Source organism: Centruroides vittatus, unplaced genomic scaffold, assembly GCF_030686945.1.
Source record: "Centruroides vittatus isolate TY-2023 unplaced genomic scaffold, ASM3068694v2 scaffold_3046, whole genome shotgun sequence".
In the NCBI taxonomy this organism is placed as follows: domain Eukaryota; kingdom Metazoa; phylum Arthropoda; class Arachnida; order Scorpiones; family Buthidae; genus Centruroides; species Centruroides vittatus.
The window spans coordinates 2,009,779-2,028,107 of NW_027122699.1; the positions used below are offsets into that span (position 1 = coordinate 2,009,779).

Genomic DNA, 18,329 nt, shown 5'->3' on the forward strand with positions numbered 1-18,329 from the left:
CATGAGTAATCTTTATTGCTGCTCTTCTCTGTACAAACAGCAATTTTTTACAAGCGTGTGACGTTAAGTGCCTCTTGCCATGCTGGGACAGCATATAAAATTGCTGGCTCAATTGACATCTTATAAATTAATTTGCTGTTTATAAAGTTTAATCCCTAGTGTTTCCAACACTTAAATAATGTAGTTTGATTAACACAATTTTGATATACGTGGTAGGATCAAGGGATTAATTAACTGAATTAATCAAGGAATACCCATATAAGGGGCATTCAAAGTTTCCAGAAAATATAAACAACAAAGACAGCAAATTTAGCACTTATTTTTAACATAATTATGTTCCACTTCATGTCTAGTTAGTTTTGGGGTATTGGTACAAGGGCCTAAGTAGGCCAAACAGTAACAGGTATACACAATTTTCCATATGATATCACCACTATTTGTAGCTTTTGGTAGAAATCAGTGCTCTTTGCTTCTAGCCACTGCACTACAAAACATTTAGCTCAATCTAGTGACTGCCATGAACACCTTTAAATGTCTCTCTTAACTTGAGAATAAGAGAATAAGAAGTTGATTGGGTTAGACCCATACCTGATAAAACAATTCAACAAGTTTATGATCACATCAATTAATTATAAATATAGCATTCTGTTTAGAAATATTAACCACTTTCTGGAAACTTCTTAAACACCTCACCAAAATTAGCTACAGGATTTATATGTCAACATCAATTTCAATAAATGGATGCATTATGTTAAAAAACTAATCAATACTGCAGCAAACTTATGGCACTATGTTATCATCATAAAATAAAATTAGAGATTTAACCATTAACTGTTTAGCAAAAGTTCATTACAATAAAATTTTGAAAAGAGTTTAAACTTATTTTTATGGAGATAAAAATATATTTCTGTAAGAAGTTTGTTTAATTTAATGATAAAAATGTAATACAATCAAAACTAAAAATGCCGGCCATGTACTTGTATTAATTTTTTACTTCAAAAAAATAAGATTGTTTACAAAATGATTTCCATTAATGACGACTGTCATATGAAAGAACTATAGTTCCAGTATACGAATAAATGAAATGTTCATTCTTTAAATCAGAAAAACAGTCAAGTAACTAAGAAATCTTGTCTTGTTATCACATTAAAAGCTGTGGTACTACTCCACTTAAACTTAACACTGTAGATAAATACTGTTCATATTAAATTTTTATTTTAATGCAGTATTTTGAAATTTCACTTTACAAATCTATTCAAAAATCAATCTAAAATTCTCAAAATCCCAAAAAACATAATAGTTGAAATCCTAAAACTGCTTCCAATTTCATTTTATATAATAATGAATAAAATAGCAACTTAGATGAAAATTGCTGTGTTTCGGACAATACTTAATGTCAAATATATCTTTCTAAAAATAAAAGATTCTGGTAAAGAAAGAGTAAGAACTGTTATAAATTCTGACTGACTAGTGTTAATAGGCCATTAGAACATGTTTAGGCTTTCTGTTCTTTGGAATATTGGTAGGATCTGTGATGCTTCTTCCAGCACCAACATACAAGATATGTGTCTTTATTGACATTCAGCCTGTGGTATTTTGGAACTGAACTATAGACTTTCCCCGCATCATTTTTTTAAAATTGCTGTATTGAAACACACATTGTATGAAGTTTGGGATTTAAATACAATGTTCTACTGGGAAAACATTAACTAGATGTTGTTTGGGACTGTCAGTATTACAGTTAAAACAAACACAAATTGATGTGTATAAAATAACTGCACTCATTAAATAGAATTTTAATTAATTTCTATAATGCAATACTCATTTTAATGAAATTAAAAATTACAATAAATTTGACACTTTTGTTGCAGATTTACAAATTAATTTTATAAAGTCTAAAGTTGCTTTTCCCATGATTAAAGACAAGAAAAATTTCATGTTTAAAAACCCCAATTAATAACTACTTATTAAAATACTCATTCGTAATGCACAAGTATATTGAAAATAAAATGAACGTCATAAAAAGAAAGTAAAACATAGTGTGGTGTTAACATTTTTTAAATTTTTACTAGTGCTTTCAACGAACAAAAATTTAAAGACAAAACATAAGTTTGTTGAGCATCGACTATCCGACCCCCGATCAACCGTCACATCGGTTAACCGACCACGTTCTAGTCGGCAAATTCAAATGTCCACTAGTGATGTGGCGCTACAATATTTGGCTGTGTCTTGGCTACTTTAATATTATTTTTGTTAAATTTTTGCGTGGGTTTAGCTGGAAACACTGGCTCGACCATGAAAGGGAGGCCAGTATTTAAACCAGGCTTAATTTTTTATTTTTTCTTTATTTCTGTATTTATTTTGTGCAAAATAAATAATTTAACGATGATTATTATTTTAAAAAAATTTTGTTAGGCTTAACGTCAATGAAAATTCAACGCAAAGTAGGTTAATAGCGATATACTAATACACTATACTAATAATGTATTTTTTCATACTTTTCAGTTATCCGACCAACCTCAGTCCCCAATTGAGTCGGATAATCGATGCTCTACTGTACTGTTAACACTGCACTCAGTGTGTTCTTACTTTCTTTTTATGTGATAAGAAAAATTCTCAAAATACACATTTAATAATTTCATAGTTCTGCTATGATTAAAAAAAGTTTTCTACAGATTCCATTTCAACTAATCTATGATAGTAGTAAAAGAATTATCATAAGTGCTCTAAAAATGTCAACCTCTTGGCTAGTAAGGGTTGTCGTTTGCTCATTTTCGATAATCATTTCACAAGACAGAGGAGAATTGCCACAAAGATCTCTCAACAGCAGTTTGAATTTGCAAACTCAAACTTTATTGTAAAATTAGAATGAAATATTGTAGGACAAAATTAACAATGTATTTTTATACAAATACAACTTTATATGATCAACAGACTCACCAAAAAAAAACCCTTTGAATATCCAGTACAATATTTAATTGAAAAAATGATCACATATTGATATGATCACATATGATGCCAAATATATCGTAAGAATAAATAGTATTGTCTTTTGGTGTTGGATTTATTTGTCTGATGAATTCATATATATTCTTCAATCTATACTCAGATTCTTCAAATATTGTATATCAACAACACCTTATTACTGAGAAACTTTGTTTATCATCAAATATACATACTCACAAAAAAACCTTATAAACTGCAGCCATATTTATTAACAAATTCAAATGTTTTCGGTCATCTTTAATGACCTTTATTAAGAACAAACGAAAATCAAATTCTGAGAGATTTGTATTAATGATAAATACATTTTGGAACGATTTTAAATGATTTTATACAAAACTTTTAGTGTGCCATCTCTACTAATAGGTTATCAATTAAATGAAACAAATACTAGAACATCCAAAAAAATAAAATAAAAATAAAATATAGTAAAGCAAAAATCTTAAAGCATGTGTAGAACAACTATATAGCACACATAATATGCATGCTCTTCTATCTGTTGTCCTACTAGTTACTGCCACTTTGCCAAAAGGTCTTGGAACTTTGCATTACGCTTGAACTCCATGCTGCTGATATCTTACTTGCTTCTCTAAAGTTGATTGCTTGCCCTTCTTGACTGGTTTTGCAAATATGCCTAGCTTCTGCATACTTGAGATGTTCTTTTGTTGTGAATTACTTGTATCAAACTTGCTTTATCCCATTCTGCTTTAACTTCTGGGGGTCTGCTAAAATGTAAGTCGCAAGTGCCGTGCTTGGTTGCTCATTTCTTATGTTTCTTTTGTGTTCCATCAGTCTTTCTTTAAGCAATCTCTCTGTGGCTCCAATGTAAAACAGCTTTTTCTGCCACCTTATATCTGTTATAGGAATTCTATATACTCCAGGAAGATGGCTCCTGTATCAAATGTTAAGAGCAGACAAAGATGCATTAAACTGTTCGATTCCTTTTGTAAATTATTTTTTTGTTTGTTGCTGCTCCTATTTGTTTATAGACATTGTTTAGCGGGCCCTGTATTCCATCACTGTATACTCTTCTATTTTATTTATATTCTCTAATGTTGCTGCCTGGTCTTAGTTTTGCAGGATATAGCCTTAATATTAACCCCAAATTGCCTGCTAGTTTTTTGATATATTGCAGCTTTTCATTTCTATATCTCGGATTTTGCTACTGTGTGCATGTGCGCACTCTCTTGCAATGAGCGCTCGGAATGCTGCAAGTTTATACATTGCTGGGTCGTGTGAATTCCATGGTATAAACAATGGGTTGTAAGTAGGCTTTCTGTTGACTTTTGTAATATCTCCTCTGCTGTCTATTTGTATTGATAAATTCAGAAGATGTATAATTTTATCGTTCTCTTGTTCCAGTTCAATCTCTAGGCCAAACTTGTTGTCGTTGATGTCATAAATTGCTGTAATTTTGGTTTTACTTTCCATATAATGAAAACATTGTCGCCATACCGTGCATAAATTACGATTTGCATTTCATATTTCGGTATGATGGTGTTCTCTAATGTTCTTAAAACCATCTCACTTAATGTACCTGCTACTGGACTTCCCATTGCTACACCTTTCTGCTGTGCATGTGTAACTCCTTTAAAGTTAAATATTGACAAATATGTGGTTAGATGCATCATTTCTAGTATCTGTTTTCTCTTCTTTTCTGGATATTTGATTTTGTTTAATAAGAAATCCCTTAATGAGAAATACTTTTCAAAATATTAAAAGTATCTGCATGTAATTAATTCATTAAATAAATAAATCTAATGCCAAAAGACCGTACTATTTATTCCATAATTACAATTTTTATGTAAAATATAATGGTATAAAAATTACTGGCTCTGTCTTTCGTTAAAAACAAATTCTTAACAGGTCAATTTAGAATTAAAAAAAACTGAAAAACTGCAAATAATAGATTAAAATTGCAGACCTCCACTTTTTTTGAATAACCTCAAAAATGCAGTCTGGCATACTCATAATAAATCTTTTGAATATGGAAGTTGGTATAGTATGCCATGCTTTCTCCACTGCAACTTTTAAGTCTTACTGAACTGTATTGTTTGCCATCAGCATATACAATTTAGAACACACCCAGATATTCTCAAATCAAGCTTAGGTCTGGAGATTGAGGTGGATGATCCAACAGTTAGACTTCTTTTCGCTGAAGTCAATTTTTTGTGGTGCAAGATGAATGGACAGGTGCATTATCTTGCATAAAATAAAACTTTCAACCTGCTAATTTTCGTACATTTGGAAGTAAAGTAATTTCAATTGGCTCCTGACACTGTTTTAAATCCATTCATCCATGTATGAATTCAATATGTGACTTTCCCTTGCAAGAAATCCACACACCACACCATAATGGAACCACCATCCATCCGTTGTTGAGATGAAATCCTCTCTTCTTTGCGCAAATCACGAAAATAATAGATCATACTACCTGGACCATCCAGACAACTTTTTTCATCTGAAAAAATAACCTATTGGCACATTCTGTATCCCAGGACATGTGATCTCATGCATAAGTCAATCTTGTAGTTTTATGTGCTTTAGTTAGAAAAAAATTGAAAAGAGAATATCCTAAGTCATCCTGATTTTAACTCTGAACACTATGGAGATGAACTTTTAACTCTAATTGATTCACAATGTTTGATGCTGATGTCACACTGTTGCTTGCAACCCTCAAAATTTGCTTCTTATTTCTTGCATTAAACTCAGGTCTTCCACCATTGTTTTTCAAGTTGTGTACAACTATATTAGAAAAAATGATAACTACAACAGTGTGATTCCTTCCTATTTGGGTAGCTACAACATAATAGTTTTGTGACTGTGGCCATAAAATATCAATTTGTCATTCTTTCTCTGCAAGTTTTTCACCCTTTTCCATGTTTGACAGATGATTTTGTTTCTGCTGCAGATTTAAACTGAAATGTTATAAAATTGTAAATAAAATTATCACTTTTATGGAACATAAGTTATTTACTTTCTTTAAAAATTCAATTAGTTGCATTTAACACCCTTGTATGATATTTCTCAAAGTTTCTTTCAGCTTTGTCCATCACAGCTTTTGCAAATTCCTTTGCATCTTATTGCTAATATTTTGCCAAATTTGTCGAAATTCTCTCAAATTTTTTGGTTGCAACTTTCATCTTCCATATTCTCTTTTGCAGAGTGCCCAAAATCTTTCAACACTTCTTGTTTGTGGGATGTTTGATTTTGTACAGAAAATGAAAAATGCTCCAATGTTTTCTTCCTTTAAGGTATCTGACTTTTCTTGCATGATGGACTGTTGCCATGTCTGGCCAGAAGAAATCATCATCTCTCTCGTAATGTTGATTTATGAAAGGTATAAGCCTGCCTTGAATGTCTTTTTTAAAATAAACTTCACTCATAATAGTGCCTTTAGAAATGTAGGATTTATATTGTCAAATTGGTTCATCACTTTCCAGATGAGATACTATTTGTAGAATTTAGATTGAGATTTGACATTTTCATCCTAGGCAAATTCTTTTGAATCTTCTGCATGATAATACTTCTTGCTTGGTACATCTGAAGGATTGAAGGAAACATTTCATCATTAATAATGAGGAATTTCCTCAAAGAATTTTGGTACACACTGACATCCTGACTTCACTTAAATTTCCTGACTGCCAGAGTACTTTGGTACACTTTTTACATGTGCCTTGATCTCCAGCTTCTTTGTTTTAATATAGGATATCATAGACCTTGGAATTTTCAATTTCTGGGCTGTAGCTCTTATGGAAATTGACAGGTACTTACGAAACACAGCTTTTACTTTGTTTTCATTGTTTTATTTGTCTTTAGTGTCCCTGAATACCCAATTTGAAGCTTGTAACCCTCAATTCCATTCTTGTTATAAAATTCAATGATGCAATAAATGCTTGTCCTTCTGACTTCTTCCAAAAAGTGATGAACTGTTGCTTTTTGTCCATAAGATTTGTAATATGAAATTATACATTTTGCTAGACTCTCCTTTTCAGCTCTGTATACATTTTCATAGAAAGAAGGCTTGTGATTACACTTCCTATGCTGCACAACAATACCTTTTCACATGCAACAAGAATGCATGTGCAGATGTTCTAAAGTTCTAAGATGAGATTTGATAGTCTCTCTTCACTTTGGACATGCCTTATTTAAAGTTTTGTCAACAGAAATTACTTGGTTTTCTACTATTTGGAACAACTATTCCAACACTATTCTTTCATTATTGTATAAACATATTAAATTTACTTTTGTAAACATATGAACATGATCGAACCAATAATTTTAATTAAGTTAATTGTTTAGGTAGAATTTTTGCTTGTCTTTAAAGTTTTTTCCACCACTGCAAGTGAAAGTGTTTAAAAATTTTTGGCTTAAAAAGAAATCACGTATATTGTCACCAAATTTACTGGTAAAAAACATCAAATTATTAGTATAGTTACTAATGCACTTTTTAATGCTATTGGCAAACCAATGCACTCTTCATAATTTAAAACAGACATTAAAAATATAAAAATTTCACATCTTACATTCACACACACAAATCAATTACTATCTACAAACTAAGATAGCAAATAGCATTTTATCTGTTATTTAGACAGTAACTACTAAATGAGAACACTTTTAATTACTAGCAAAAGTTTTTTTTGCAAGTAAACAAATGTTTTTGAATGCTTATATGTAAGTAATTTTCAGATTAATAAGAATTTCTATACTTTAGATCATCATGTAAAGATATCATACTTACAATACATAGTTAAATCTGTAAAAGAAAATGTTATATAAAAATATCTAAATTCACTGAGACAAGCAACAGTTTTTAAAATTCATATTGTTCTCAGTTCTATTTGATAAACTAATCCTAGAGTTCATTGAAATTTTCAAAACTTACAAGAAAAAGTTTAAAATCATTTAAGCCAAACCTGGGGCCTTATTCTGGTCACCGTCTCTGGTCTCTCACAATGATTAGCCAATCAGCGACTGGCTTGTGAAAGAGACAGTAACCAGAATATGGCCTATGTTTTAGTTTACATTGGTAATTAAATTAAACATTTAACAAATTGTCAAACATTCTATTAAAAAATAGGAGAGTTAAAAGAAAAAAGATTAAAAATATATATATATATATATATATTAGAGTAGACAAATCTTTCTTGCACTATTAAGTAGTTAATAAATAAAATAGAAAAAATATATTATTGCAAATAAAATCCAACTATTAGGGCACAATAGTTAAGTAACTATTATTTAACTGAAAAGTTAATCACTTTCAGGCAATTAAGTCCAAGAAATTGAATAATGGCAGTTTCGTTAACTCATATGCTCTAATAAGGCAGAGGAATTTGTATGTTATCAGCAGTGTTAGAGTTTAGTTTTAGTATCAATGCAAATAAATTTGTAAATTTTGGAAAAGAAATACAATTCAGTTGTACATAATCATTAAAAACAATTTTTTCTAAAGTAAAAACAAAAACATTAACAATAATAATGTATTTAATCTTTTCTGGAAAAAAAATTTTAAATGCAGTATACAGGATACTGTATTTAAAATTTTTCCAATTAAAATGCTACAAAAGGAAGTAATTGTGTAATATATATTTAAAACCCACCATTTTGTATTTATGATTAAAAATTTGTCATTTCAGAAAAACATGATTGATGAATTGTTGATCTAAAGTTTTTACTGTAAATTTATTCCAATATACAACAACATATTACTACTCATTCCATAGAAAATTCCTTGTTTACTACTTTATTCAACACAATAACATTTGCTTTACAGAACAAAAAGTCTTGTTACTAAAACACTTCATATTACAAAAAGCATTTGGAAGGAAAAAGTTTCAAATAACTTATAAGTTTATTCATGAGAATAGTTAACATGGAATTACTTATTGAGTTTTGAATATATTGATTTTAATGCTGTGTAATAAAAAGTACAGGAATTGGTGTTCTGCAGCCTCAGAAAAGCTGAGAATTGAACTAAATGATCAACCAAATTTTTTAAATCTAGTAATAACATCTTGTAACTGATCTGAAAGTTTAATGTCCAAACTTTTGTTTTGCTGATTAAGATAAAACATTTGTAAAGTAAACATAACTAAAAAAATACAACACAAGAATAGCTTATATCAAAACAAAAGACTTAACTGAAGTGTTTCAAAGAACAAAAGTAATATTTTGAATTTTATCATTAACAAAATTTATAGAAAATATTCAAAGATAATTAAATATGACAATATTAGCATTGAAAATAAACTATCATCACAAAAACCTGCTTAAATGATAGTCATTTTAGCAAACATTTTCCTCCATATTAAATGGACATCTTCACGGTCTTCTGATTTTTGTGATGATAGTTCATTTAAAGTTAACCAGTATTTACTAGTCATTATCTGAAAATAATAAAATATACTTTTGAACCAAATTAATAATAGTTATCAAATAACCATTATTTTCTGAAACAGCAAAACATTCTTGTGCAGTGCTGTAATAATAATGCCATGCTATTTTATCTCTGTATCATACACCATCATATTTGCATCATATTTTAATTTAAATAATTTTTAGTAGCAAGATCTTATAATGCTGAAGACTTCGGTATCAAGTTTTCTTCATAAGAAAGCAGCAATAAACATGCTGTTTGTCTGAACACAAAACTATCATCATGAGTGCATTATACTAGTATGAGCTGCCCCACTACAGGTTAGTATCATCATTGTTGTTGCTACTGCTGCTATCATCTCATTTGAACAGATTCATTTAGTTCTACATAGGTAACAGTAGTATCATTATTACAGTAAATGTTCATGGTTTATGATGAAGCATTTAGCAGATTAAGGTAGATGGGCAAAAAACTCATTTATACTTAAAATTCATTTACTTCAACATACAGTATTACAGGATTTGCAATTTATAAAGACAAATATTTATTCAAAACTTTAATTACTTAAAATATCTTATGACAGTTTCAATAGTAGTTTGTTAATAAGGTTACTATTAATATTTGACTTAATAGTTTGATTTAGCAAATCAAAATCAATTCTGAATATCAGATATTCACAGAATACCTCATTGACTGTCTTTTATGTTTGAAGTTATGTAGCCTGACAAAGGCTTTTGAACAAGATCAAACATTGGTTATTAATTAAAGAATTTGTGCTGGAATTTATGGTTGTTCACAGTTCTGTTAATAAATCCAGCCCATCATTAGCCATCCTAGTTATTACTGTAGAGAAGTTACATTGCATTGGTTAGTGAAAATCAATAGCATTCAAAAATAATGCCCACTAGGCATGTGAGGCATGCACCTCAAAAATGGAAAAATAAAGCAATTTTATAGCTGCAATTGTATATCATACTTCTCTAGCTACTATTAGATGATATAAGTCAAAAAATAATGTAGAGCAGCTCCCAATCTTTGTGCCTGAAGGATCCCTTAATTAGCAACTACCTGGAAACAAAGAAAGCAATTCCATGTGTAAAGAAATTACATTTAATTAAAGTAACCACATGAATAAACTTGTGCAAATGGTTGCATTTCAGAGATAGATTTGTATAGAAGAGACCAAACACATTGGAAGTGGGCACAAATCAGAGATGATCAAAAGATTTACAGTAACTACACCTATACACACTTATGTTTCTGATATGCATATTTATAGTTATTTCAATTTAAAAACACACAATTATATAACAGACAAGATTAACATGTTCATAAGCTTACGTCTAATAGATTTGTATAATTCATCCTACATGAAACAAAATTACATTTGTTTATAAACAAGTAACAATGAATGAGTTTTAAACACATTACACAAATTAGATTTACCATTAAAGTTTATTCTTATCCTTTTAAATTTTAAAAAATAATAAAGCACAGTGTCCTCACCATTTATCTGCAATTGTCATAAAGCAGTGGTACCTAATCCAACCCAGGCCCACATACTCAATACATCACTTATGATAGAAACAGACCTTGTTTTTTGTACATTTAGAATATAAAATATTTTTGGCCTGAACTCGAAAAGTTTGGTCACCTCTATCAAGTAACATGATCATCAATTATAAAATATATTAATTTTTAAAATCAGTAGATTTGCAAAGTAAAGTAAATTTAGTCCAAATACATTTAAATATACGCATGATCATTAGAATTCTACTTACAACAATTTTCTTTATAAAAAAATAACTTTCTGGCATTTATTTTCCTCTTATGGATTGAATTTAATTTTATTTGTATTATATGTGATGAGACAATATAAATTATCACAAAATAAAACACACATTTATATATTTAATGTAATTTCCTTTTGCAAGTCAATCAGTTTACAAATCATCTAATGAGATTCCAAAAATTTGTTTTTATAAATGATAATTTCAATATTTACAATCTGATATCCACTGATATATAATCAATTTATACTTAGAATTATTGATAATAGTCATGTACTCATTATCCCTTCACAAGTATTACAATTACTTAACACGGGATATCAATATATTACGACTAAGAGCAGCCAGTTATGCCCATTAAGCAGGCCTTATCCAGAAGAGACTCAGCCAGCATGGATGAGAACATAAAAAACAACAGCCCAACCTATACCACTTTAAATAAACTACAGGGTTCAAAATAAGTTTGAACCCGGTAGTTTATTTAATTCCCATGGCAGCAGACAGACATTACCATACAGTCATCTGGCCGACCTCATTATGCTAAAGTTAATTTATAATGGACACATCTCTCAAGAATCTGCTAATTCACATTCGTTACTCGATCGTTTATACTTTGTTAAAAGGGAGGTTGTAATTTGAACTATATTTGTTCTTTATTTGAAGTTTTAATAAATTCTTGTTTTAACACTTATTTTGCATTTATTTTAATAATTGAAAAAAGTATCTATAAAAGTATTTTTTTATTGAAAAATTACATTGCTTTCAAGATGATTATAATAATCTCATGAGTGAAAAAACAAAAATCATCTTATGGCATTTATATTTTTACAACTTTAATAATTCTGAATGTAACATGGAAGGATCCATTTTGTAATTCTGGATTTATCTTCAAGATCACTGGCAACACTGAAGCATTTGTAGCCAGACAATAACATTCAAACCAAAATCACTCCCCCCCTTTTTTTTTCTTTCTTTAAATTACATTTTGAAAACGTAATTTGGTCAATTCATAAAGTCTCCTCATACAAAAAATCAACTAACGAAAAAAAAAAAAAATGTTTTAGTGCCGTTTAGTTAACGCTTTCACTTCTAGAACCAAGTCGTTTCGAGTTCATTTTTAAATAAAAGACGAATTTTTTCATACTAATACGTCATCGACGACGTCATCATTGCCGTTTTATAGAATTTTTCTTGAATGGAGACTAGATAAAGAAAAGATTTGTCGAGCAACGACGAAAACAAGAAAGGAAATTTTACCATTTAGGAATGGCGAGAAAATAGTTATACACACCCACTCAGAACTTTCACATTCGGCCAGTCGTCTTTAATAAATCATATGTTTGTAAGTTTGGCTGGAAACAAAGTCATAGCACCATTTTACCTATTTAAGGTTTTAAAAAGGGTTAACTTACGGTGTAACTCTTTGACTATATTCATTTGCGATAGTCTCAATTCCGCCAGCTCTTGCTACTGCGATGAAACAATTTTCGTTGCCGAAATCTATACCGATAACTGACATCTTTCTTTCCCCGTTATCTCAATGTTAACGAAGAATTAAAAATGAATTAAATTCTTGTATGAAGTACTTATAACTCACTACTTCTTTCTAGAACCTTCTAGAATGCAGTTGCCGGTTGCTATAGTTACTGTCGAAAAGACACCTAACGGCGTTAGATGTAATCACGATTTATCGTTTGGTCTTTTTTTCTAGAAATGATGGATATAAAAGTTAAAATTCTGTTAACGCTATATTAATTATTTTTATTTGTATTATTAATTTTTAAGCAAATTAATTACTTATTGTAATCTTTAAAAATATATATGTGTTAATTATGGGTCATTAAAAATTATATATATATATATATAATTTAGTAAAAACTTCGAGAATCTTCGGATGTTGCTAACGAAATTGGAGAAAATATTATTATATACAATATAACAATTACGTAAAGTCGCTTTTATTTTAATTTCTGATGAAACATTAATAATTCTAATGCTTAGAAGAATATTAATTCATTTAATGTAATAGAAAATATTACGCGATTGAATATTAATCTATTAAAATTTCTAGAATTTCAGAAAAAATTTAATATTTAAAAACTGAATAAATGTTTCTATTAATATGATATTTATTTATTAATAGTTTCGCTTAAGTTGCTTCAACTTTTAAATCTTTATCCCAGTTTTATAATAGTTCATGTATATGAATATGCAGCAACATCGCCGGCATTGATTAAATTGCAGTAGTTTTACTTCGTATCGCTACTTATAATGTGTTAATTAAACTAAATTTATATAAAAAAAATTAAAACAATTAGAAAATCTTTAGCAAAATATCAAATACCTGTATAAAATTTAATTTATAGAAAATTCTGATGAATAAAATTAGCCAACCTGATGATTTTACAGAAAATCAATAACATGTATGGGTTTAGAGTATTCATAATCATTTCCTATAAACGTTATTACCCAAAGGAATTTTAAGAATGCATCAAATATAGTTGTTTTATTTTTCGTTTTTCTTTTATTCGAATAGTGATTTTTGGATAGGAATAACGTATCTTAACCTGGATAAAGCGGAAAATTAGGATTTTGTTTGTAGACAAATAAAGAAAAAAACGCCTGTAATGGTCATCGCATAGCGTGAAAAACTGTATCCGGAGAACAATTTCGAACCTTCACATAGAAATGAAAGTAAATTTTTTGAAAAAGCTCTTTTCGTTACGTGGGCACTAAAAAGATTCTTTTAACAAGCCCATTACGGGTTTGGTCAGGCCCACAACGGAACTGCCGGAGTGGTGAGGGACCCGACGTATCCGGGTGAATATTATTAATTCCCGAAAAATTCCCGTACGGATTTGATTCCAGGTCCCCAAAGCGATAAGCTATTATCTTAACCGCTCGGATTCGGGAAAACAATCCAGGAATTCTGTCTGGGACACGCCAGGCCTTGTTCCTCACCATATAATATGGCCACTCCATTATAGATCTCGCGGAACTCAGAATGGATATGATTAAAATGTTTTCTTAGTATCATATGGAATGAATTTCAGATAAAAATATTTAAATTATATTATAAAACACTTAAAAGCATGCCTAAAATTTATTATTTTCTCATAAAATTTTTAAAACTTTTCAATTGTGTTTGGATATTGTTTTGCTTTTTATACTGTGTTGTTTGAAATTGAAAAGTTCCAATTGCATGAACTTTGTGATCAGGATAATGTTTTAATCAATAGGCAATAAAATTTAAATATCAATCCAACTGTATTGTTACAACTCGTATTCTTATGGAGCGAAAAGGTAGAATTTGGGGAAAACGAAAACTTATCTTTGTCTTCTCACGTTATGAGACGTCCTCAACATGTTTCTGTCGTTTTATACTATGTATTAGATTGACGGACGCACGACCGTGGTAATAACGGTGTCGGCCAACTGTTCTACGGAATTCGGGATCGAATCAGAACGGAAACCCTACGAATTTTGTGCTCCACAGTGACTAAGTGGATAAAAATGACGGAACACGTAATAGTTGGTTATAGTTTTGCAAATGACCAACAGGCTGATCATGTGGACTTTTCGCGGTTTTTTTTTTTGCCTTTTTTTGGCATTTTTCTTTCTGTGGGAACTAAGAGGGCCTCTTTTAACAAGCCCATTATTGGTTCGGCCAGGCCCACAATGGGACCGCCGGGTGGTTAGGGACGGGGCCCGACATATCCTGAAGGATCATCCCCGAAAAGCTCCTGGTAATTTTTTCGACCCGTCCGAATTCGATCCCAGGTCCCACCGGGCTGTAGGCTGCCACCTTGACCGCTCGGCCATCCGGCCGTCGACTTTTCCAGATTTACTTTACATATCTAACACCTAAATATGGGCTAGTTTCCCGTAAAAAGTCCTCCCAATAGGCATTTCCATTTTGGCAGATCGCCCATATGTTGTTTGTTACCTTTAAACCATTGGTCAATCCAATCCACGAATATTTAATAGGTGGGCTATCCCAGATACGTTGGTGCAGTCTCTCATTACTCGGTCGTCTCCGATTGTGGGTCTGGAAAAAGTGCCCACAGACAGAAAAATTAAGAAAAAATACGCACTATGTGACTTATTCAACGTGTTCATAATTCTATACAAATGACTGGAAATTAAGTACTCCGTCTTCCGGAAGTTTCGTTAAATTCCCAGATTATTTTCGTGTCTACCAGTGGTTTTGGATAAAAATCATTGAACACTGTAGTTGGTCGTTCGCGCCTGCCAACGGGCTGGCAACGTGGAGTTTTCCCGGTTTTCTTCACGTCAGTAACATCTAAATAGGGACCGTTTCCCATAAAAGTCCTCCCGGGAGGCAGTGCTGTCTTTAGAACGTAAGGGGTTTTGGCCCAGGACCAAGAAGGAGGCCATCTTAAGGAAACAGGCACAATAGTATATTACAGGCCTAGGGATGCATTATTTGTTTCCTCCCGTAGAGTATATACGATTTTTCACTTCCCTTGGCCAGGAAGTGGAATTTTCTTTCCGCAGGATCAAAGTACCGTTTTCGGTCGAAGTGTGGTGAATAAGAAGTAACAAAAATTTTTTAAGTTTTCTTATTCTAAGAATAACAAAAAATATTATTTTAAAAATTAAGTTAATATATTAATCATTGAGTTTTTAATTTTAATCAAACTTTTTAATCAAACTTCAATTAATCTATTTCAGTTAACCTATTTTTTACTTGTAACTTTATTACTTTCGGGTTAGGGGGCCCCGTAAGCCCTGCCTTAAAACGGCACTGCCGGGAGGCATCCCTCCTTGGCAAATCACCCGTGTCGCGTTGCCGTATCCAAATGAACCCAAACCCAGACTATTTTTTAATACGTTTAATTCGTTTTTTAACTCTCTTCGCCCTGTGGACACTAATAGGACCTCTTTCTAACCATTGTGGGTTCGGCCAGGCTTACAAAAGATGATGAGGGACGGGATTCGACTTCTCCGGATGGACCAAACCCGAAAAATTGTTGGGGTTTTTCGATCCATCCGGAAATGGTTCCAGATTACCAAGAGCGGTAGGCTGCCATTTTATCTGCTGAACCATCCTGCATTCTAATTTATTAGAGTGTGAAATGTTTCAGCGCCCACCAGTGGCCGAGTGGATAAAACCACTGAACACTGGGAGTTGGTCGTGAGTTCACGACTAACTAATGGACTGGCCACGTGGAGTTTTCCGGGTTTTCTTCACGTTCATTACACTTTCCCTTAGAAAGTCCTCCCGAGAGGCACCCCCTCGGTAGATCGTTTTCGTGTCGCGAAACAAACTAGCGAACTCCTGATTTCACTTCAACGTTTGAGACTGCATTCATTACTGACACGTGCTTCGGTATGTTAAGAACATACTATTCTGTTAACATAATGCTTTGAATTGAATAGTTTTAAATTTATTCCAAGGGTACACAAGAAAAAATCATGCAATTAGATTGAAGTGTAATTGAGGAAAGGCAATTAAAATTTATCTTCTGTTGGATCGACATAGTTTTATTTAAATGTATCATTTGATAATGATGTTATCGTTAAGGTAAATAACAAGAATTTCTTTATTCGTTCTTATCGCTAAAGTTATTTATAGTTCTGTTTAACGTAATCTATATTAGTCACATTTTATCATTGAGGAAGTGCGCTGAAGTGCCTTCCAAAATACGCAAATGCATTGATATTCATTGAAAAGATTTTAATTATGGCAAGTGAAGCAATAGTAAAGAGCTATTTATATACTGTTTATATTTTTATATTGGAGAGTGATAAGTTTATTATTTTCTTTATTCTGAAACTAGCAAAAAATGCCCAGCATTTCCCGGGAACTCGGGGAGGGGTTGATTTGTCCTCGTTGTAGGGGAGCGTATGTTTTCTGCAGAGTGGCAGAGTGGGTCTGCAAAATTTGTCCAATTGCTGGAAAACTGGACCCCTCCTCTCTGATTCCATCCGGAGATGAAATCAGAGAGGAGGGGTCCAGTTTTCGAATACGAGGTAGACTAAGTACATGGATAAGCTTTCCAATGGTCCCTTGACATGGATATATTTCGTGACAATTCAGGCTTTCCTTAAGGCATTTTATCGTCGTTAGGGTCACTGGCATATGCATAAATCCGAAAAATAACCGAAAGAACTCAATTTATGTAGGTAGATAACATAAGACTAATTACTATTTTTAAATAATGGTACCGCAGGATTAATACTAAAACAATGATCATAAAAATACTAGGTGGCAAAGAGGATAGACCAATGACATAAAACTACTTTACCCCGAATCGGATAAAAGTTAACGTAGAAACCATAGAGTTATCTTAACAAGCTCTAGCCCTCGAGCGGGCATTAATTCTAATTTATACCGCTACGACGAACAGCAGGACTCGATTTGTAGTATTTTCTGGTCATAGTTACAGATTATAAAGTCTTTATTCGTTAAATAAAATGGAATGTAGCGAATATGGTTTAAAATATAGTTATAGTTTAATTAATATGCCTTTGTGTCCTGAACTTAATTTAAACTTATCTCGTCTACTAGTACTTTATCAATTAACAGGGCTTATTATACTGGATTAATGGATGCAGCAATTAGGTCTTATAGATCAGAAATAATATAGTTTATTTAAATCACCTGAACACATACACTTTAACATTGTGTTTCGGACCTGTTTGTCCCTCATCAGCAGGCATTTAAAAGACATTTTCTACAAGTAAAATTTTGTTACAATCATAAATAAACATAAAATTCCTGACAATAAAACAATAGAATTCCTACAATTTCTGGGTTTTTAAACACATTCCTAGCTCCGAGCAAGACGGCCGGATGGCCGAGCGGTAAAGGTGGCAGCCTACCGCTCTGGGGGACCCGGGATCGAATCCGAACGGGTCGAATAATCCCCAGGAATTTTCGGGGGTGGTCCGTTCGGATATGTCGGGCCCGTCCCTCACCACCCGGTCGCCCTATTGTGGGCCTGGCCGAACCCATAATGGGCCTACTAAAAGAGGCCCTCTTAGTGCCCACAGGGCGGAAAGAGTTGAAAAAAAAAAAAAAGCTCCGAGCAAAAACAAAAAAAAAAAAGAAAAAAAAAATACAAAATAAAAAAAACCCAGAAATTGTAAGAATTTTATTGTTTTATTGTCAGGAATTTTATGTTTAT

At 31.7% G+C, this 18,329-nt stretch overlaps 1 protein-coding gene across 1 annotated transcript in view; it reads right to left on the bottom strand.

The window, feature by feature from the left end:
• Hsp110 (heat shock protein 70Cb) overlaps positions 1 to 12,837 on the bottom strand; it is a 40,875-nt gene extending 28,038 nt beyond the window's left edge. The window contains exon 1 of the mRNA XM_067285897.1: positions 12,588 to 12,837. Coding sequence (XP_067141998.1) covers positions 12,588 to 12,694 — 107 coding nt within the window. The 5' untranslated portion in view covers positions 12,695 to 12,837. The remainder of the gene's footprint in view (positions 1 to 12,587) is intronic.
• Between the last annotated feature and the right edge of the window lie 5,492 nt (positions 12,838 to 18,329).